Raw genomic sequence first — 21709 nt, forward strand, 5'->3', positions numbered from 1 at the left:
CCAGGCTCCCCCGCCCATGGGATTTTCCAGGCAAGAGTACTGGAGTGGGGTGCCATTGCCTTCTCCAATGGTGATCCTAGTCATCGTTGGTTATATTTTGATCCTCTGTTTTCCCACTTGTTTTCCTTTACATGTGTCATATTAAGATCTAAAGATCAGATTTCAGGAGTAATAACAAGGTAACTTGTCTAATTCTTATACCACTTGCTTCACGAGTACATACCAACTCCCCTACTCTTGTTGTATTTTCTTAAGATGACATTCAAGTATGTGAAGGAGAGATACGCATTTTCTGTTGCCCTGAGAATTTGGGTTGCAGTGTAAGTGAAATGAGTTATTCCTGTAATTTTTCAGGGGAGCTGTAGGAAGTTCAAGAAGATAAGGAGAGGTTTGATGGAAGAATGGAAAAAGGAGGGGTCCTTGGATCAGGAAAAGGGGAAAAGGAGGGGAGGGATCTCTCCGTGTCCCCCGTACCTTCCCACCTTTATCCTCCCTGCCCCTTTCCTTGTTCTTTGTGCAGTTACTGCTTTTGAACAATTAGCCTGAGAGAAGGAAGGAAAGCACCTGAAAGGGTTTTTATCCTCTGAGGATGGCTTGTAGGTCCTGTGTCTTTGAGACTAGAATGAGCATCTCATGAGGTGAGTGTAGGAAGGGTCAGGTTACTCTTGGAAGAGGTTTTCAGTTTTGGATTCTTTGCTCTGAGTTTTATGGATTTTCTCAACTTTTTTTTGCTTGTGTTTGTTTGGAAAGGAGATGTTATATTCTTGTTTGGATTTCTTTCCTTATCTCGGGGAGAGGGAAAATAATTACCCAATTAGATTCCTTTGAGGATACAGCAAGATAATGTGAAATCATTTAACATAAGAAGTGTTCATTCTTGTTGCTGGGAAATAAGACCACCCCTGTTAAATGACACATTCTTGGAAAACTCTGGGTTCTAGAGAAGGTTACTAATACCACAGAGGTAGATCAAAATCAGGCTGGTCATCTCAAGTAGGAGGGTAAGAATGAGTGCCACCGCTTGCTGGGCCTTTGCTTTCAAGCTGGTGAGAAGGAAATTTAATGAGTCCTAGGCTTTTCTATGCACACCTGCAGGCCCGTAGGGTCCTTTTCCTCCGTTTGGTTTACAAAATGGAGAGAAGGGTTCAAGGGTCAAACAAAACATGGGTAATGTGAATGATGTTAGAAAAATAACCACTGAGGTCTGTGATAAAGAGCAATTGTGTGATCTCTGTTTCTGTGTAGATTAATGATGCTTGCCTTCTCTGCTGTTGAGCTCCTGGGAGAAAAACCGTTATGTCCAAACATAATTTGGTTGGGCTCTTGTAAGCTCACAAGTCAGATTTAGTAGATTTACATCTTGGCTCCATCACACACATACAAATGACTGTAGGCAATTTACTTGGCATTTTCAAGTTCAGTTCAGTTCAGTCACTCGGTCGTGTCCAACTCTTTGCGACCCCATGAATCACAGCACGCCAGGCCTCCCTGTCCATCACCAACTCCTGGAGTTCACTCAGACTCACGTCCATTGAGTCAGTGATGCCATCCAGCCATCTCATCCTCTGTCGTCCCCTTCTCCTCCTGCCCCCAATCCCTCCCAGCATCAGATTCTTTTCCAATGAGTCAACTCTTCGCATAAGATGGCCAAAGTACCAGAGTTTCAGCTTTAGCATCATTCCTTCCAAAGAAATCCCAGGGCTGATCTTCAGAATGGACTGCATGGATCTCCTTGCAGTCCAAGGGACTCTCAAGAGTCTTCTCCAACACCACAGTTCAAAAGCATCAATTCTTCGGCGCTCAGCCTTCTTCACAGTCCAACTCTCACATCCATACATGACCACAGGAAAAACCATAGCCTTGACTAGATGGACCTTTGTTGGCAAAGTAATGTCTCTGCTTTTGAATATGCTATCTAGGTTGGTCATAACTTTCCTTCCAAGGAGTAAGCGTCTTTGAATTTCATGGCTGCAGTCACCATCTGCAGTGATTTTGGAGCCCCCCAAAATAAAAGACTGACACTGTTTCCACTGTTTCCCCATCTATTTCCCATGAAGTGATGGGACCAGATGCCATGATCTTAATTTTCTGAATGTTGAGCTTTCAGCCAACTTTTTCACTCTCCTCTTTCACTTTCATCAAGAGGCTTTTTAGTTCCTCTTCACTTTCTGCCATAAGGGTAGTGTCATCTGCATATCTGAGGTTATTGATGTTTCTCCCGGCAATCTTGATTCCAGCTTGTGTGTCTTCCAGCCCAGCGCTTCTCATGATATAGTCTGCATAGAAGTTAAATAAGCAGGGTGACAATATACAGCCTTGACGTCCTCCTTTTCCTATTTGGAACCAGTCTGTTGTTCCATGTCCAGTTCTAACTGTTGCTTCCTGACCTGCATACTAAGAAGAAGAATAACGTGGAATAATGAAAATAAGAAAACATGTGAATACAGAAAGTGCTCAAAAAGCACTAACTTACCCAATTTCTTAGACTGCAAACACGCTTCAGTCCAGCAGGCGGTGATGGCACGCACACAGCCACTGAGCAGAAATGGCCTGTGCGTGCACACCGCAAACCTGGCGCCGAGAGCGTGCCGGATGGGAGGAACAGGGAGGTGCCTCTGCCCGAGTGGCAGTCAGAGGCAGGTGGGGGCGGGGCTGCTGGAGAGAACTGCACGCGTCTGTGCACATGTGTATATGCCTCCAGGCCGAATGCAGAGGGGACATCTCTTTTAACGTCTTATTAAAAGGGTAGACGTAAAGCAGGACCATGAAATCTGGGAGAGCCTAGTCATCCACTTCCTCTCCGTCGCCTTCAAACAAATTCCAGCCTCAAGTCCATTTAAGAGGGAAACACACCTATTATAATGGACCGGGAGCTATGACAACTATCCAGCCTTTCCAGTTTGACCCCAAACTATCCCTGAATGTGTAATCTTCATTGTAACTGTATCACACATGAAAGCCAGTCCTGCCTGAGGTTTACTCTGGACACTCATGCAGCTGGGACCTTATCATCTGTAGGCCCTGCCAGCACTTCAGCATTCTTCATCACTAGAGCAATTCTGACATGGTCATATTGCTATTTTTTATTTTTTGGCTGTGCTGGGTCTTTGTTGCTGCTTAAGGGCTTTCTCTAGTGGCCATGCTGGGGGCCTACTCTCTAATTATGGTGCACAGGCTTCTCATTGTGCTGGCTTCTCTTGTTGCCCGGCACAGGCTTTAGAACACGCAGGCTCAGTAGTTGTGCAAGGGTTTAGTCCTCCCCCTTGCCTCATGGTGAAGGAAATGGCAACCCACTCCAGTACTCTTGCCTGGAGAATCCCATGGACAGAGGAGCCTGGCAGGCTACAGTCCACAGGGTTGCAGAGTCGGACATGACAGTGACCACCACCACCGCCACCTGCCTCGTGGAATGTGGGACCCCTAGTGGATCAGAGATCGAACTTGCATCCCCTGCATTGGCAGGTAGAGTCTTAACCACTGGATCGCCAGGAAATTCCAGAGGTTGGATTACTTGATCTCCCTTCACCCCCAATTTCAGTCTTTTACAGTATGATACATGAAGATACATATGCTGGAGTGAGCCAAAGGAGATTACTAGCCCAGTAGGAACAGAACAGGCTTTAGCAGGACAGGGTAGCTTTAGCCTCCCTAGGAACCCACTGCTGGAGTGGTTACATTCTAGTGGGTAAAGGCCAGGTTTGCTGCTAAACTTTCTACAGCATACAGGGCAGGCTCCTATAGGAAAAGATTATCCAAGCAAAGATATCAACAGTGCTGAAGTTGAGAAATCCTCTTCCAGAGTGGCAGCAACACCTCAATGATTAAGTCTGAATATTCTGAACCACCAGAAATCATTTGGAAGTGACGGCTTTTGCACAGCTTCCTGGTGAAAACGGAGAAACTACAAGAAACTATTAACCACTCTAATGCTTCAATCAAGTATCAGCTGGACACCTACCAAGAATCACACTTTCTTTAAACTGGGATATGAATGTATGTATGCTTTATTAGGATGCTCACAAGAATGACACATTAGCACTGTCCTTCTGGTGGGACAGAGAATACACATCTGACCCACATCATAGAAGGAGACAGGCCCGGGTAACGGCTCTCAGAGCTGGTACAAGGGTCCACTGAAGAAATTGCCATTCAGCAAAGCAAGGATGCTTCCTTGGATTCCATCATCTCTGCTGCAGCTTCCAGTCAGTCCTCCGTGATGGCCCCAGAATCCTCCATTCCAGAACCTCCTACCATGCCTTCTAGACCTAGGTCAACTGGCCCATGTCTCATTCACCCAGGCGCCTCTGGAATTTGGCAGCACGTCTCTTTGGTATGCTGCTGCCCCGCCACCCTGAGGGGGCAAAGGTGGGAGTTGGGGGGGAATACAACATTACCAAAAGCAAATAGCAGGGGTACATCAGCAACCGACACTTCGGGCATACACCCAACAACCTCACAGAACACATGCTTCCTCCCCAAATGATACATTATGCCCTGCAGAGCAAAGGAAACCCCTCGATGATTCAGACACACGTGCAACGATCCTGTACATGGGAACGAGGGGTACAAGCAGACAGTTATGCCATCATGCCCTGCACAGTAGGAAGCAGGCCCCTGAAAGCTGGAACCAATTCTCTACTCTCTCGGCTCTTCCCTGCCTTTAAGTGGTGTCATCCAGCCTGTTCCACCTGTTCTTGGCGTTAGTTCATTTTTCTAAAAGGGAGGATAAGATGGCAGAGAGGAAGGGGAGATTAGGGGAGGGGCTGACAACCTATAAAACAAGACAACAGTACAAAAATGCAAAAATCAGATTGAGCATTAAAATATTTTATAACAATAGAAGGTAGCTGGAAACACTACATGCTAACAGACAATATGATACATAACTCTGCGGGGGCGGGGGGGTGGAGAGGAGTCAGCTGGGAGTGTGGCTGAGGCCACCAGTTTAGACTAAGAGCCTTTCAATGGACTGCTGGATGGACTGGATCTGCTGCTTCAGTTGTGAGCCCTCTTTGATGGTGACGGAGCAGGCGATGACAGGCCTGGAGACCCCGCAGGCTCGCCCCAGAGCCTGCTTGGAGCGCACGAACACATAGGGCACGTTCTTGTCCTCACACAGCAGCGGGAGGTGCAGGATGATCTCCAAGGGCTCCGCATCTGCGGCCATCACAATGAACTCAGAGATGCCTCTGTTGAGGGTTTTGGTGGCTGTAGAGAGAAGGACATGAAGTCAACAGGTGATGGGGGCTGGGGCAGGGAAGCCACAACAAAGCAATTTCCAAGGAAAAGAAACAGGTGCAAGAAAAATGGGCAAAAATGTCCAGGACTAGGCAATTCCTGGAAGAGACAGGGAGCCAAGCATCAAATCCCCAATGCCTTCCTCCAACTCTACATCAAACCCATCAGTTCTGTCAAAACGCACTCTAAATCCTAAAAAGAGCCCTTCTTTTCCTGTCCTCTGCTACCACACTCCCCAAGCTTCACCAGCAGGAAGCAGTGCAATGTAGCACTTCTCCAGCCCTGTGACCAAGGATCAGGAGTTTCCATCCCAATCTGCCATCATCAATACTTTGGAAAGTTCACACTACACGTTAACTCACCAAGCAAGTTCAACATCCCACAGCATTGTTCAAATCTTATCATTTTGTTTAGTTTATATTTTTGTTTCTGGCTGTTCCGGGTCTTCCCTGCTGCTTGGGCTTTTCTCTAGGTGTTGTGAGCAGGGCTACTCTCTCAGTGGCGGCGTGCGGGCTTCTCACTGCAGTGCCTTCTCTTGTGTAGCACAGCCTCAGTAGTCGTGGCACACAGGCTTAGATGCTCAGCTGCGTGTGGGATCTTCCCAGATCTGGGTTCTAATTGTATCTCCTGCATTGGTGAGTGGATTCTTTACCACTGAGCTACCAGTGAAACCCCCTCAAATGCTTATTCCTGACTGCTTATCTCTGTGACCCAGTGCTAGCCCATAGGCCACACACGCTGCTGCTCTGAAGTCTCCATGGTGGGCCTAGTCAAAAGCATCCAGCCCTCTTTCCACCTTGGAAATCTAGTCCAGACCCCAGACGGGGACCGTGCTGGTAACACTCTTCTTGGACCATCCTCTGGTTGCCTTACCCTCATTGGCTCCTTTTCGAAGCTGCTTGTAGTTACATGACTGCTGAACGAGATCCAATAGTTTCTTGGTGAGGTGAGCATCTGCAAGAGGGTAGGCCTTCGGATTGACGTCAGCCTCAGTCTGTTGGGGGTAAATCAAAGCATGAGTCAAACTGAACCGGAAGTTGTTCCAGACGAGTCACAAAGTACTCCAACCAAAAACTGAGAGGGACAATAGGGAGCTTCCCTACTTCCCTCCCCCAAACATACACATTTAATTTACTAAATCTAAACAAGTATAATTTATAGAAACCCAGCACAAAGTTCTATTTCCTTTATATTTTAATCTTCAGTTTTCAGTAAGAATCCTGGTTTCCAAAACATCCAAGTATTTTCTCATTTATTCTACCCTGCAATTCACATAAAATGGTTTCAGAGTTGCTATACCAATACTACCTCCATCAACTATAAACCCACCAAGGTCAAAATTTCCTTTTAATCTTACAATACATCCAACTAAAACCATCCAGTCAGAGTACTATATTCAAAAGTTATTCAAACTATATGTTACCTTGTGGCTATCAATCTGATATACAATTAAGGTTCCTTTGTATTTAGTTTGCTTAAAAATTCTTAAAAATATATAAAACATTTATGTGGTTCCAAAGTCATTGTTTTGAAAACTAGTAAACTGTAGAGCCTTTCCTATGTAGACTGATAGGTAAGCAAGCAGCAGGTAAACATCTTCTGTATTCCACCTAAAGAATGATACAATTAAACAGCACCATCCTGCAAGCCATACTAATTAGTTAATTAATCCAAACAAATTAATGGATCCAGGTATTGATTTTAATAGCTACCAACATCACACAAAAAAAATACCATGTGACCATTGCCTCTCTGGGCTTCCCTGGTGGCTCAAAGGTAAAGAATCCACCTGCAATGCTGGAGACCTGGGTTCGATCCCTGGGCTGGGAAGATCCCCTCAAGGAGGGCATGGCAACCCACTCCAGTATTCTTGCCTGGAGAATCCCTAGACTAGGGAGCCTGGCGGGCTACAGTTCATCGGGTCGCAAAGAGTCGGACACGACTGAACGACTAGGCACACTGCCTCTCTTAAAGAACAAACCATCAATGATCAAGCAGTCTTGGGGGGAAAAGAGGAAAGCTAGGAGAAAAGCTGATCAAGCCTTCCATCCCACTTTTTTTGCCCACAGTGCTTGCGGAGATCCTAGTTTCCCGACCAGGGACGGAACCTGCGCCCCCTGCAGTAGAAGCGCAGAGTCTTAGCCCGGACCACTGGGGAAGTCCCAGCCTTTGATTCTAATACTGCTACCAAATCCAGGTCCGGAACCCAGGTCTGGCTGCTCGAAAGCCAATTCTCCAGAGACAAGTGCTGGGAGGAAAGGAAAGGTTGCTTTATTTTGGAGGCCTGCGGCAACTAGGCAGAAAAGGCAATGGCAACCCACTCCAGTACTCTTGCCTGGAAAATCCCATGGACCGAGGAGCCTTGTAGGCTGCAGTCCATGGGGTCGCTCAGAGTCGGACATGACTGAAGCGACTTAGCAGCAGCGGCAACCAGGGGAGAACAATACTATATATTTGATATTAACGAATTATTAAATTTGGGGGTATTGTAGTGGCATTGAAGTTGTTGAAATTTCTCATTTTACAGATGCATGCTGTAATACCTATAGATAAAATGCAACCCCATTGGATCCATTGCAAAACAACACACAGAAAACAAATTCGGTGGTGCCTCGCCTATTCCATTTCTCCTACCCTATTTTCACCTCTTGACTTTAACTTTTTTTATAAATTTCTCACTTGCTTTCCCTGTGATTCTTTTTACAAATATGTATTTTATTATATACATAACCTGGGTGCAGCCCACATTACCATTCCTGAGCACCAAGCAGTTTGCCCGCAGTGATGCGGTCTAACCCTGGGTTTGGAAGCTGGACCGTGGCACGCAGCTTGCGGCAGGTGGCACCGCGGTTCCAGGTGGTGACCCATGGGCAATGGCCCAGTGGATATACTCACCATATTGAGTCCACCTTGATCGTCTCCTGCCTGATCCCCCAAGAGCTTAGAAGCACCGCCCCCCGCACCGCCCCCCCTCCTGCCCCCACTGCAGAGGAACTGGAAGTGACTTCGAGAACCAGCTCGTACCCGGAAGCCTGGTCCCACACACCAACACAACGCACTGGGTCAGTCTGTCATGGTCCCAGGGTGATGAGAAATTAGGGGAAGTTCAAGATGTTTCACGAAGTGGGAAAGATCTCTAATTATTTGCTCTTCTTCATACAGCCAGGTGGCTCAGTGGTGAAGAGTCTGCCTGCAATGCAGGAGACTCAAGAGATGCGGGTTCAATCCCTGGGTCAGGAAGATCCCCTGGAGGAGGAAATGGCAAGCCACTCTAGTATTCTTGCCAGGAAAATCCCATGGACAGAGGAGCCTGGTGGGCTATATACTTCATGGGGTAACAAAGAGTCCGACATGGCCAAGCAACTAACAGCGACTGAGCAAGCACATATATTCTAGAATCAGCTTTTTCAAATTCTACCAAGAAAAATAGAAAAGAAAAAGAAAAAGCCTGCTGGGACAGCATTGATTTGTAGATTTAAAGTAATCCCAATTAGGATAAAACACCTTTAAGATACAGAATCTGTCAAATCAGTTAAGCATACATATTTACTTAACTTTTTAGTGCTTTTAAATAAAGCTTTATAATTTCTCCAAAAGCCTTAGTATCTTTTAGATTTACTCAGATATTTCAGCTTAAGAAAATTCACACTATTCCTTAATATTTTAAGAACTTCTTTTATAAATGAATTGGCATTGAATTCCATCATATTTTTTGTACGAGATGGATGAGTCAAGACTTTTCTCCTTTATAAGTTTTTCTAGTGTTGGTTGCACAAGGTTGTAAATAGAACACCCACTGAATTATACACTTATTTTTTTTCTACTACACACTTGTTTTTAAAATTGATGCATAACTGACCTATGATATTATGTTAGTTCCAGGTGCACAACACCATTATTTGATATTTCTATACAAAATGATCACCACTGACTTACACACTTTAAAGAGAAGAACTTTATGGTATGAAATTATCTCAATAAAGCTATTGTTTAAAGTAGGTGTAGTGGCTCAGATGCCACAATGCAGGAGGCCAGGGTTCAATCCCTGGGTCAGCAAGATTGCGTGGAGAATGGGATGGTTTTCTAGTTTTCTTGCCTGGAGAATTCCATGGACAGAGGAGGCTGGTGGACCACAGTCCATGGAGTTGCAAAGAGTCAGACAGGACTCAGCAACTAACACTTAAAGGTCTTCCATGTTAAAAAACTTTAGTTAAAAAAAGAAAAACAAAACTTTAGTTTTTCTTACTGAATTATAATTAACATACAATATTAACTTTGTTTCTTTACTATTATTCAGCCCTCCTACTTCTACTTTAATTCATTTTGATTCTATTGTTTTCAGGTATTTGTTCCTCTAAGTTCCTATATTTATAAATATCACATTGCTCATATTTTCTAGATTAATCTCATCAGAGGGGACTTTTCAAATATTCTTCTGATTCTGTCCACCTTACAACAAGATATATTTTCTATTTCAGTAATTTCTGCTTTTCTTTCACATTATTTTGTCCTTTTGATCTTTTCCTAGCTTTTTAGTGCCCCCCCATCTTAGGTTCCAATACTTTAGTTGTACCCTACATATTCTGATATTTGGTATTTCCATTATTGTTCAGTTCTGTTTTCAAATTTCCCTTGTTATTTTCAATTTGACCCATGAGTTCTTTATATTTTCTTTACACTTTGTTTCTAAGTCATTTGCATTTTAGTTGAGAGAATATGGTCTGTATTATTATCAATCTTTATCTTCTATAATTGATGGGTGCAGTATTCACTGGTTTCACTACCACCACTAGATCAAGTTTATTCATAGTGTTATTCACACTGATGTTTTGGCTTCACAATCAATTAAACGCTACATAACTGCACATCTATTTCTTCTTGTAATTATGTCATCCTCATTTTACTTGTACTTTCTTTCCTTCAAGTGTCTCCCGCCCCCACCCGCCACCATTTTCTACTCTAGTGGTTTGGAGTTATTTTTATTTTTTTGATGGCTACTAAGAAATCACAACTTATGTTTTTAACTCATCAAAATCTAATGCTCACCAATAATGTCACAATTAAGAACCTCCTCTTAAACAGTTAAGTTCCCAGGAACACTTTAATTCCTATCACTCCTCATAAATATACTTTTTAAAATGCCAGATATTTTTACTGTAGCTTCCAATCACCCATCTCTGGGAACTAGGATTCTCATCTCTTAATAAACATCAAAGGCATAAAAGGGGGAGACTTCAGGAGATCCACTATGATCATCCAGTCCCAACACTTCATGGCAAACAAATGGGGAAACAATGGAAACAGTGACAGAATTTATTTTCTTATGCTCCAAAATCACTGCAGATGGTGACTGCAGCCATCAAATTAAAAGACGCTTGCTCCTTGGAAGAAAGTGAAGTGCAAGTCACTCAGTTGTGTTCAACTCTATGTGATCCCGTACAGTCCATGGAATTCTCTAGGCCAGAATACTTGAGTGGGTAGTCTTTTCCCTCTCCAGGGAATCTTCCCAACCCAGATCTCCTGCATTGCAGGCAGATTCTGAAAAGCTATGACCAACCTAGACAGCATATTAAAAAGCAGAGACATTACTTTGCCAACAAAGGTCTGTCTAGTCAAAGCTATGGTTTCTCCAGTAGTCATGTGTGAGAGTTGGACCATAAAGAAAGCTGAGCCCCAAGGAATCAATGCTTTTGAACTGTGGTGTTGGAGAAGGCTCTTGAGAGTCCCTTGGACTGCAAGGAGATCCAACCAGTCAATCCTAAAGGAAATCAGTCCTGAATATTCATTGCAAGGACCGATGCTGAAGCTCCAACACCTTGGCCACCTGATGAGAAGAACTGACTCATTGGAAAAGACTCTGTGCTGGGAAAGATTGAAGGCAGGAGGAGAAGGGGATGACAGAGGATGAGATGGTTGGATGGCATCACCAACTGGATGGATAAGAGTTTGAGCAAGCTCTGGAAGTTGGTGATGGACAGGAAAGCCTGGCCTGTTGCAAGTCCATGGGGTAGCAAAGAGCTGGATACGACTAAGCGACTGAACTGAACTGAAAGAGGAGTCACTTTAGTGGTTTAATAAAAGTCAAAACGACAACAAAAGTTCCACTCAATTTTAAAGCCAAACCACCGACCTTATAAGTAGCAACTGAAAGTTGCTTAGGGTGTATTTATCCACCTTTTAATTTTTCCAAGGGTTAATTAAATGAGTGAATGAATGAAATCTTACTGCTAGACAACTTTAACCCGTAGCTTGATGTCTTTGTTCTCCTCATACACCAGACAGCAAAAACCTGCAAGTTTTGATTTGACAACAAATAGTGCATGCTCACTCTCTCCACACCAGGCGCAAAGGCAATTAAATGCATTATTAAACTGAGACCACCTGATTCCAAAACTTCTCAAGGAACTCCGAAAAATGAACACCAGTTTAGAAGGTTCAAGTTCTAGACTCAGCAACATACCAACCTCAAAATGGGGGTGGGGCAGCAGGGAAGATATGCTTTGGGATCCAAGAACCGTTAAAAGGATTAAACCTCATTATGAAAGTCGAAATGTTTTTGCAAACTCTTCCCTCCTCACTAAGTGCCGACCAAAACTAGGTACCAAGGCACACGATCTGATTAAAAAGTTAGAGACCATCAAGAGTTTTAGATGAGCCCCGCACGTGGTGCTACCAGGACTTTTGATTTCCGAGGTTACCGCCTCGCAGGAGGAATCTTTCCTGCATTCCAGGCTGGGGTTCCTTCCAAACGCAGGCTCCAAACGCCAAGTGAAAGTGAAGTAGCTCAGTCGTGTCCGACTCTTTGCAACCCCGTGGACTGTAGCCTACCAGGCTCCTTCCTCCATGGGATTCTCCAGGCAAGAATACTGGAGTGGGTTGCCATTTCCTTCTCCAGGGGATCTTCCCGACCCAGGGATCGAACCGGGGTCTCCCGCATTGCAGGCAGACGCTTTAACCTCTGAGCCACCAGGGAAACCCCCAAACGCGAAAGGCCCCTTTAATCCCTGGCACACGTAACTTGCGACAGGCACTAGGCGTAGACCCATGGAGATATCCTTCTCCTGAACCTCAGCAATGGGAAAGTGGAGCTGGGGAGGATGATCCAAACCCAGGGTTCCACATCATTCTCTAGCGACCCCTCCAAAAGAAATATAAAACCAATAAAATCAAATTTTCTCATCCGACTTTCTACTCTGTCCCACGTGGGTCGGTCCCTTTCTCTCAGGCCCTCTCCGCTCACCGGAGGCTTTCGGCCAGGAGCACTAACTGCTGACAGACGCTCCATCACAGAATCCGGGACCCATCTCTAGCGTTCTAACCTCGGACCGGGAGAAAAGACAGTGCTTGGGGCTACTCGGCCGTCCGAGCTCGAACCCCTCGCCGAGACGGCGACACCGCGCATGTTCTAAGCCGACAAGCTAGTGAGAGAACAGAACCCCGAGTCTCCCACTTCCTGGCTCTTCAACCAGGCGCACGCACTCACCATAGCTGCGGTTCAGTGATACCGTCCCTCCTCAAGAAGCACAGGCGACGTTAGAAAAGAACTTTCCGCCGAAAAAAGTCGCAGGGAAGAAGTGGAAATGGCCGCTCGCGGCCGGAAGCGGAAATGACGTTAAAGAGGGCGGCTCTCGCCTTAAAGGGCAACAGCGCGGAACGACTTCAGTTCTGGGGGGAGGGACCGCCTTTGCCGTAGTTTTAGTGTTGTTTTATTACCAGTTATTGGCAGGAACAGTGAGTTCGATACCCAAAATATAATGCACCAAAACAAAGAATTTTAGTGGTGTCATTCCATTGCTAGTTTATTTTGTAGCACATTTAAATTTAAACATTACTTTGCCAACAAAGGTCTGTCTAGTCAAAGCTATGGTTTCTCCAGTAGTCATGTATGGATGTGAGAGTTGGACCATAAAGAAAGCTGAGCCCCGAGGAATCAGTGCTTTTGAACTGTGGTGTTGGAGAAGGCTCTTGAGAGTCCTTTGGACAGCAAGGTGATCAAACCAGTCCATCCTAAAGGAGACCAGTCCTGGGTGTTCATTGGAAGGACTGATGCTGAGGCTGAAACTCCAATACTTTGGCCACCTCATGCGAAGAGTTGACTCATTGGAAAAGACCCTGATGCTGGGAGGGACTGGGGACAGGAGGAGAAGGAGACGACAGAGGATGAGATGGCTGATCACATCACCGACTCGATGCACATGAGTTTGAGTGAACTCTGGGAGTTGGTGATGGACAGGGAAGCCTGGCATGCTGCGATACATGGGGTCGCAGAGTCGGACACGACTGAGCGACTGAACTGAGCATTTAGCCAAGATGCATTGTGTGGTATATTGGGGTTTTCTTGTGTGTTTTTTAACTTCATTTGTTTATTTATGGCTGTGCCGGGTCTTCATTACTGCACTTGGGCTTTCTCTAGTTGTGGCGAGCGGAAAGCTACTCTCTAGTTGCAGTGTGCAGGCTTCTCATTGCAGTGACTTCTCTTGTTGCAGAACATGTCCTCTGGGGCATGTGGGCTTCAGTAGTTGCAGTGCAAGAGCTTAGTTGCCCCATGACGTGTGAAATCTTCCCAGACCATGGATTGTGGAATCAGTGTCGCTTGCCTTGGCAGGCAGATTCCTAACCACTGGACTACGAGGGAAGTCCTGGGCTCTTAGAATAGAGAGATACTTTCCAAATGGTTGGTAAATAGGTGACACCCTTCTACTGTAACCCCAGGGACCACTTTTGTGTGTACATGCTCAGTTATGTCTGATTCTTTGTGACTCCTTGGACTGTAGTCCATCAGGTTCCTCTGTCCATGTGATTTTCCAGGCAAGGATTCTGGAGTGGGTTGCCATTTCCTCCTCCAGGGGATCTTCCCGACTCAGGGATCAAACCCTCATCTCCTGGGTCTCTTGCATTGATAGGCAGATTCTTTACCACTGCACCATCTGGGAAGCCCCAGGGACCACTTACAACCCAGAAATGAAGGAGTTAAGGCCTGGCCCATTCTGATTGGCTGAAGACCCTGCCTGCTCAGTTATTCAGTATTTTGTTCATAACCTTGGGGTGAAAGTCTTCAGGATAGCATTTATATTCCTATCAACACTGATCCTGAGTTGGGAAAGTAATCCCCCAACAAAAAATCAGGATATGCTGGGTGGTTAAACAAGAACACACATGTTCAATAGGGTGTTCATTAAGTGTTTGATATTGGATACCTGAAGGACAAATGGATGAAAGTATCCCATAGGAAGAAAGAAATCCAACAGACTTCAGTTCATCCCTCCATCAACATGGGGGGAACATAGTCTCTTCACTCCAGAGGGCAAGGTGTTTAAGTTCTTCTTCCTCTTAATTCCTTTTGGGCCGTTCCCCAGTGTTGTCCTCATCTATACTGTGGCCATGTTAGCCAGCTCTGATGTCACGTGCAGCAGCTGCAGCTAAGGCCGCAGCATCAAAAGCCTTTATGAGGTGGCCTTAGTGACAGCAGTTCTATGAGGCAGGGGCTACCCCGCCCCGCAGTGGCCAGGTCAGCCATATCAGCCCTGCCCTCCAACTCCAGAACACCACCTGCCTGACCTAAACCGTGTCATGTTGCTGCCCCTCCTGGGCGCCTGTGCTGTCGTGGGGCCGTTCCGGGGTCCTGAGTGGGAGCCAGTGCGGGGCCTGCTCTCTGAGGATCGCAGCTGCAGGGACCCTCGGTGCTGTGGCAACCTGCTTGTCCTCTGCCTCTTTCTGATCTGGCAGGTCCGGCACTACTGGCATCAGGTCACCAGGACCCACCGCAGCATGAGGAAGTTCATCAAGGTGAGGGGGTCCCACCCACCTCTTTCCCTCCACACCATGATTGTGTGTCATTTGTTAGGGACCCTGTTCTATGCCCTGTGTACCGGAGATGGATTCAGACTGAACTCTGATGAACTCAGGAAGAGCATTGTCTTGCCTCAAAGCCAGAAGTCACCCTGGACTTCTCTCTCCCTCATGCCACGTGTTCAATCCACCTGCAAGTCCTATGGGCTTTACTTGCAAACCATATCTCAAATCTGATCATTTCTCAAACCCTCACCACATTCTTCTGCACTATAGGTACCACCTTCTGCCTGGTTCCTGCCTCCTCTCTCACCCAACCATGGAGCTCAGTGCTCCATGCAGCCAAGAGAATGAACTTCTGTCTCTTTTTAAAATTTTTCATCCAAGGATAATACATATATACAGATTATAAGTGTGTATTTTTATTTTTAAAATTTTTATTTATTTTAAAAGTTTATCATCTTAACTATTTAACATATATATGTATATTTTGTATACTTATACATCCATATATTGTATATTTATTTATTTTGGGCTGCACTGTGTCTTAGTTGTGGCATGCGGGATCTTTGATTGTGGTGCGCAGGCTCTGCATTGTGGTGCTTGGTTTTCTCTCTAGTTGTGATGCCCGGGCTCAAGAGCCCCCCAGGCTCAGTAGTTGTGACAAGCAGGCTTAGTTGCCCTGTGGCATAGTTCCCCCAACCAGGGATCAAACCTGAGTCCCCTGCATTGGAAGGTGGATTCCTAACCACGGACCACCAGGGAAGTCCCAGATTATAAGTGTGTAGATCAATGAATTTTTGCAAATGGAACACATCCAGGTGCAGCATTAGATTAAGAAAACAGACCATGACCAGCAGCTCAGAAGCTTGCAGCACTCCGCTGATTTCTAAAAGCATTAGACTGGTTTTGCCCATATGGCATCACGCAGTAAATATTCCTTTGCACCTGGTTTAGGCCTAACATTATGTTCATGAGCAAGAACAAACTTTTAAAAACAGATCATAACACTTTGCCACTCAAGACTTTGCAACAACTCATGGATATACTTCCAGTCAAACTCAGAACAAAATCTAACTCCTAACCACAACTCCAAGGCTTGGAATAATCTGTTCTGCATTTCTCTCTGACCTCATCTCTTCGTGCTGTCTTCCTCACTCACTCCTTCCATTCTGACTACACGGCCTCCTAGCTGTTCTTATACAAACGACCCTGTTCCATCCTCAGGGCCTCTGCATGAATGTCTCCTCACCTACAAGTTTCTTTCTTCAGACGTCGCTTGGTTTGTCCCTTGCTTCATTCAGGTCTTCAGTCAAACATCACCTCCTCTGAGAGGATTCTCTGACGAAAGGAGCTAACCCCGTCCCTACTCCTGCCTTTGTTCCCGTTAGAGCACTTTTTGATACCTAACATCATGTTGTATACTTGGTTATTGTGTCTTCCAAGTCTGGAAGACAGCTCCCAACAAAGACTTTCTGTCTTGTGCATGCTGGTACATCCAGCACCTAGAACAGTGCGTGGCCTGGAATAAACTCTTTATCTTTCTTTCTTGAGTATTTTCTTTTCTTTAAGTTTAATTAATTAACTTTGCTGTGCTGGGTCTTGGCTGCTGCGTGAGGATTTAAGAGTGGGGATTACTCTCTAGTTGTGTTGTGTGGGCTTCTCATCGTGGTGGCTTGTTTTGTTTCAGAGCATAGGCTCTAGGCACACGGGCTTCAGAAGTTGTGGCGCCCAGGCTCAGTTTCAGCTCGTGGGCTCTACAGCACAGGCTCAGCAGTTGTAGCGTAACAGCTTAGCTGTTCCTGCGGCATGTGGGATCTTCCCAGACCAGGGATGGAACCCACATCCTCTGCATTGGCAGGCAGATTCTTATCCACTGTACCTCCAGGGAAGTGTAAATGAATACTTTCTTGAATGAATATTTTCCTTAAGAGAAGTGACTCCCCATTTCCTGAACCCTAGCATCCTCATCTGGATAATGAGGATTACAACCCTGATCTGTGAGGATTAGATGAGATAATGTAAATGCAAAGATTTTTACTTCTCTGTTCTTACCTACAGGTGCCATCGCAGAAGTGGGCAGTGCCCTCCATGAGACATGACACTTTTATCAGGCTGACCCCTGAATTCTTTCTCAGTCCTGGCAAGTTCAGGGGCCTGGATGCTCATGCCCAACAATGGGCCCGAAGAAAGAGCAGGGAATACTGGAGGAGCCTCGAGGAATTGTGGACCCAATATCTGCTCTCTTGTCAGCACCCATGTCACCGTTTACTGTGGGATGCCTACACCTCTTCTGATCACATCTTTTGCACCACCTCCTTTCCAAGCACCAGTATGCTACCTCGGGACTGTTCTTGGGAAGCATGGCAGGTACCCTGGTGTTGTAGTGATGATCAGACTCACCTGATTTGCAAGCCACAGCCCCCTGCCCTGGACAGGTGCCAAAGGATGGAGCAGCTGTTGGTCCATCCCCAGGAAGAACTGGCACCACTGGAGCATATTGTCAGCATGAGATGCCACCCCACCTCCATGACCCCTCTCCCAAACCTCCCTTCAGCCCAGAGCTTGCCGTTTTGTTCCAGAGAGTTCCTACCGGTTCCTTCCAACCAACGAGTGGGAATGCCCACGTGGAAATCCTGGGGCTTCCCACAAGAGGCCTGCACACCAGGAACAGAAAACCGGACATTAAGCAGAGAGGCTAGTAGACAGACCCAGGCTCCAGGGTGGGCGAACCAGAGAGAGAGCAGAGGGGATAATGCCTGGGAAATTCAGGCATCTGGAAGGCAACTGCCAATAAACTTTGGGATGGAGGACATGGCAGAGAGTAAGGCCCTGGACTGCGGCAGCCGGAGACTAGTAATAAGTAAGGCTGTTGGCGAGATCTTGACACCATGGTGGGAGAAGCAGGACCGGGTGCAAGTTGAAAGTAGAGCTGAAATTCTATGGAAGAGAAGTCCCGGGGAGGCTGGAGGCGAGAATCTTCCTGAAACCCAGGCATGTAGAGGAGAGAAAGTAGAACAGTTAAGATGTAAAATTGATGCAGAGATCCAAACACCAATGTGGGAAACTCAGGATAGGAAAAGGGATAAGGATGCTATAGAGACCCAGTCTTTTGAGAACAAGAAGGAGGCCAGAGGAGAGGATGAAGGAAAGAATGAGGCCCAAGTGTTGAGGAAGCAAGGCCAAACTGGAAGTGAGAATGGTGAGGATGCCCGGCTCCCAGGGTGGGGAAAACAAGAGCAGATTACAGGTGATACTAGTATAGAAATTCAGGCGGAAGAGAGGAGAAAAGAAGACCGGGGTGGAGGTGAGGGTGCTGTGCAAATCCAGGTATCTGGGAGGGAGAACTTGGGAGAAGTGGAAAATGAGGATGGCATAGAGACCCAGGCCCTGGGGTGGGGAAAGCAGGAATGCGTTCAAAAGGAGAATGTTACAGAGATCCAGACACCAGGATGGGAGAAGCAGGATCAAGATGGAAGTGAGAAAGCTGGGAAGGTCCAAGTATGTAGGGCAGAGATCCAGAAACAACTAAGACATGAACTTCAAGTGGGGTGGAGTAATCAAGGCGTAAAAAGAGGTGAGGATGCTGGGGAAAGTCAGATATCTAGAAGGAACAGCGTCAGGGAGATAAGAGAGGAGGATTGGGTGGTGATCCGGGCACAATGCTGGGGAGACCAGAAACCAGGAGCAAGCGAAATTGACAGAGAATTCAAGACACCATGTTGGGGGAGTGAGGACCAGATTGGAGGTGAACATAGAGCAGAAATTCAGGCACTGGAGAAGAGAGACCAGAGAAAGGACAGAGATGAAGATGATACAAACACCCTGGCACCAGAGGCAGAGAACCAGAGACAATTAAGAGGTGTAACTCAGGTAGAGACTCATCCATCAGGGATGAGGAACCAGGAGAAGTTTGGAGATGAGACTAGTACAGATATCCAGGCAACGGGGACGAAAAACCTGAGAGAGTTTAAAGGTGAAGATAGTAAGGAGACTCAGGAACTTAGGGAAGAAAACCAGTACCAGTTAAACAGTGAAATTAATGGAAATATTCACATACCAAAGTGGAAGAATCAGGAACACATTAGAAGCAGGGATGGTCAAAATACCCAGGCATCTGAGGCAGAGAACTGGGGAAAACTAGCAAGTAAAACTGATATAGTAACTAATTCAGCAGAATGGAAGAAAGAGGAGCAGGTTGGAGGCGAGAATGGTGTAGAAATTGAAGGTCCAGAAAAGAGAAACCAGAGAGAAGCTGGAGGTGAGGAAGGTACAGAGACCTGGACACCTGGAGGAGAAAACCAGAATCAGTTAAGAGATGACTCTGATGAAAAGACTCATTTGTCAGACAGGAAGAACCACAAGCAGATGGGAGGTGAGAATGAAACAGAAATTCAGATACCAGAGAAGACAGACCAGCGAGAACCTGGAGCTGACGATGGTGTAGAAACCCAGAGACTTGAGAGAGAGAATGAAGGACAATTAGACGGTGAAACTGGATTGAGCCACTCACCAGGGGGAAGACACTGGGAGCAGACTAAAGGAATGGATAACCCAGAAAATCCAACATTGGAGAAGAAAAGCCAGAGAGAGGTTGGAAGCAAGGATGGTAGAAATATTCAGAGACTTGGGGGAGGGAAGCAGAGACTGTTGAAAAGTAAGGTTAATGAAAACATCTGTTCACCAGAGTGGAAGAACCAGGAGCAGACTGGAGGTGAGAACGGTGCAGAAATTCAAATACAAGGGAAGAGTAACCTGAGAGGGGTCACAGGTGATGATGGTAAAGAGACCCAGGCTCATGGTGGAGATTATCAGGGAGAGTTAAGAAGTGAAACCAATGGAGAGATCCAGATACAAGGGCAAGGAAACCAGAACAAGGGTGAAGAGGAGGATGCTGCAGAAATTGGGGATGTAGGGAGCCAGAGAAAGTGCAGAGCTGAGGATGCTGGAAGGCTTCGAGTGCCAAGGCAAGGAAACAAAGGCCAGGTCAGAGGAAAGGATGCTGCTGAAGGCCCTCTCCAAGTTGACTGTTCTGGCCGTGAAGGGCCCCCAGCCCTCACTGGCTCTGACTGTGGGGCCATGGATCAGGAACAGGCTGTGGCCGCTGCTCCCCATCCTGAGATGAAGGCTCTCCCCAACCACAGCGAACTCTTCCTGCTTGTCAGTGGAGAGGGGGAGCATTTGGCCAGCCAGAGCACGGCCACTGCTGGGAAGCCCAGAGTCGATGTCATTCCAGCTTCCCGGCAAGCCAGACCTAAACCCCAGAGAAGCCGACAAAGGGACGGAAGAGTGGATCCAGGGAAGACCGCTGACCGGAGTGGACAGCTCTGGAACCCACAGTCTTTGGCTGCTCCCCTGGGCTTGCCCTCTGCCTGCCCCTCTGTCTCATGTGGCCACGCCCCCCAAGCCGGTACAGCTCCATTGGATGATCCCACTGCCCTCACTGTCCTGCCCAAGTGGCCAGTCCTCAAGAAGAGTCAGCGACAGCTCCTGGAGTCCCTTATGCGGCGGAAGATCGCCCACCTGAAGTGGGGCCTCCCCCAGCGGATCCTAGAGTCCTACATGCACTTTAATGTCTTAGGACCACGCCCACTGCCTCTTGCTGGGCAGAGGTTCCCTGGGTTGCACATGGCCTGTGAGTTGCAGGGGCAGCAGGAAAGTGAGGCCCAGGGCTCCAGGCCAGGCCTTAAGTCCCATAAGTTTCGGACCCCCGAAGGGAAAAGCTCAAAACCTACACAGGCCAGAGCTCTAGAGAAGCCTAGCGGGTCTGGGTCGGAGCCAATGGGCAGTTCTATCCCTCCTGTAAAGCCTAAGAGAGTCAGACCACCAGAGGGCGCCAGAGAACCACAGGATGTCCAGAAAGAGGCTCCTCCCAGGGCGGAACTCACGGCTTCCAGGAACCCCAGGCCTGCTGCAGAATCTAGCAGCTGGTGGCGCCAAGAAAGGGTCCAAGAACCTTCCAGTGAGAACAGCAAGGGGGGAAAGATGGTCAGGCCGGGGATCTCCCGGATGGCAGAGAGGGCTTCCCGCAGAGTGAGGGTCTCATACCCCAGGGCAGGCTACGACTGGAGGAGGGAACACATATCTCAGAAGCCCCTCAGATTCCAGTGTCAGCAGCCCTCACACAAAAGAGGAAGCCTGGAACCCGAGGAACGCAGAGGGGCTGGGCAGCAGACTTCCTCCTGTTCCACAGACACCTTCAGCTTCAAAAGGAGTCTCCACTGTGCTGCGACAAGGCTGAGCATGACCTTTTTGAACAAGAACTCCCGGTCCCCACACTTGGCCAAGGCCCAGCACTCAGCCCCCAACCTGAGTGTGAGAGATCCTGGTCCTATGCCGCTTCCCAGAGTGAGTGCCCCACATGCCAGGGAGGGCAGCATCAGAGTCCACACTTCTCTGAAGAGGAACCTTCAGCCACCAGGTCACTGCGGTGCTGGGGCTCCTCGTCTCAAGACAGAAGAACTGGAGGAAATTGAGAACCCACATGGGGCCCTATGGAATCCACCAGCCCCCAGAAAGTCTGGTTTGATGAAATATTTGAGGGGTTTTCTGCTTCAGCATGGCTTTAGGAAGTAGGCTGGGGGCACAGAGTCTTCAAAACACATCCAGAGAAGGCATGAGAGTGGCCTGCTAACCCCTAAAGGGGATGATAAAATAACCTCTAATAAAATTGGTTATTTAA

The 21709-nt window shown here is 47.0% G+C and overlaps 2 protein-coding genes across 2 annotated transcripts; one reads left to right on the forward strand and one right to left on the reverse strand.

The window, feature by feature from the left end:
- Window positions 1-3986: 3986 nt before the first annotated feature.
- On the reverse strand, window positions 3987-12849 carry SNU13 (small nuclear ribonucleoprotein 13). Its single transcript, XM_086403063.1, has 3 exons — window positions 12722-12849; window positions 6112-6232; window positions 3987-5208 (listed from the first exon to the last, which is right to left on the reverse strand). Exons 1-3 carry the CDS (start codon window positions 12722-12724, stop codon window positions 4946-4948), a joined length of 387 nt encoding a protein of 128 aa, XP_086259189.1. The 5' UTR covers window positions 12725-12849; the 3' UTR covers window positions 3987-4945.
- A 1892-nt stretch (window positions 12850-14741) lies between these two features.
- LOC147373160 (uncharacterized) lies at window positions 14742-21709 on the forward strand. Its single transcript, XM_086403064.1, has 2 exons — window positions 14742-15024; window positions 17089-21709. Exons 1-2 carry the CDS (start codon window positions 14809-14811, stop codon window positions 21601-21603), a joined length of 4731 nt encoding a protein of 1576 aa, XP_086259190.1. The 5' UTR covers window positions 14742-14808; the 3' UTR covers window positions 21604-21709.

Source organism: Bos grunniens, chromosome 5, assembly GCF_055505025.1.
Source record: "Bos grunniens cultivar Pamir isolate PY7600 chromosome 5, Bosgru_T2T1.0, whole genome shotgun sequence".
Classification (NCBI taxonomy): domain Eukaryota; kingdom Metazoa; phylum Chordata; class Mammalia; order Artiodactyla; family Bovidae; genus Bos; species Bos grunniens.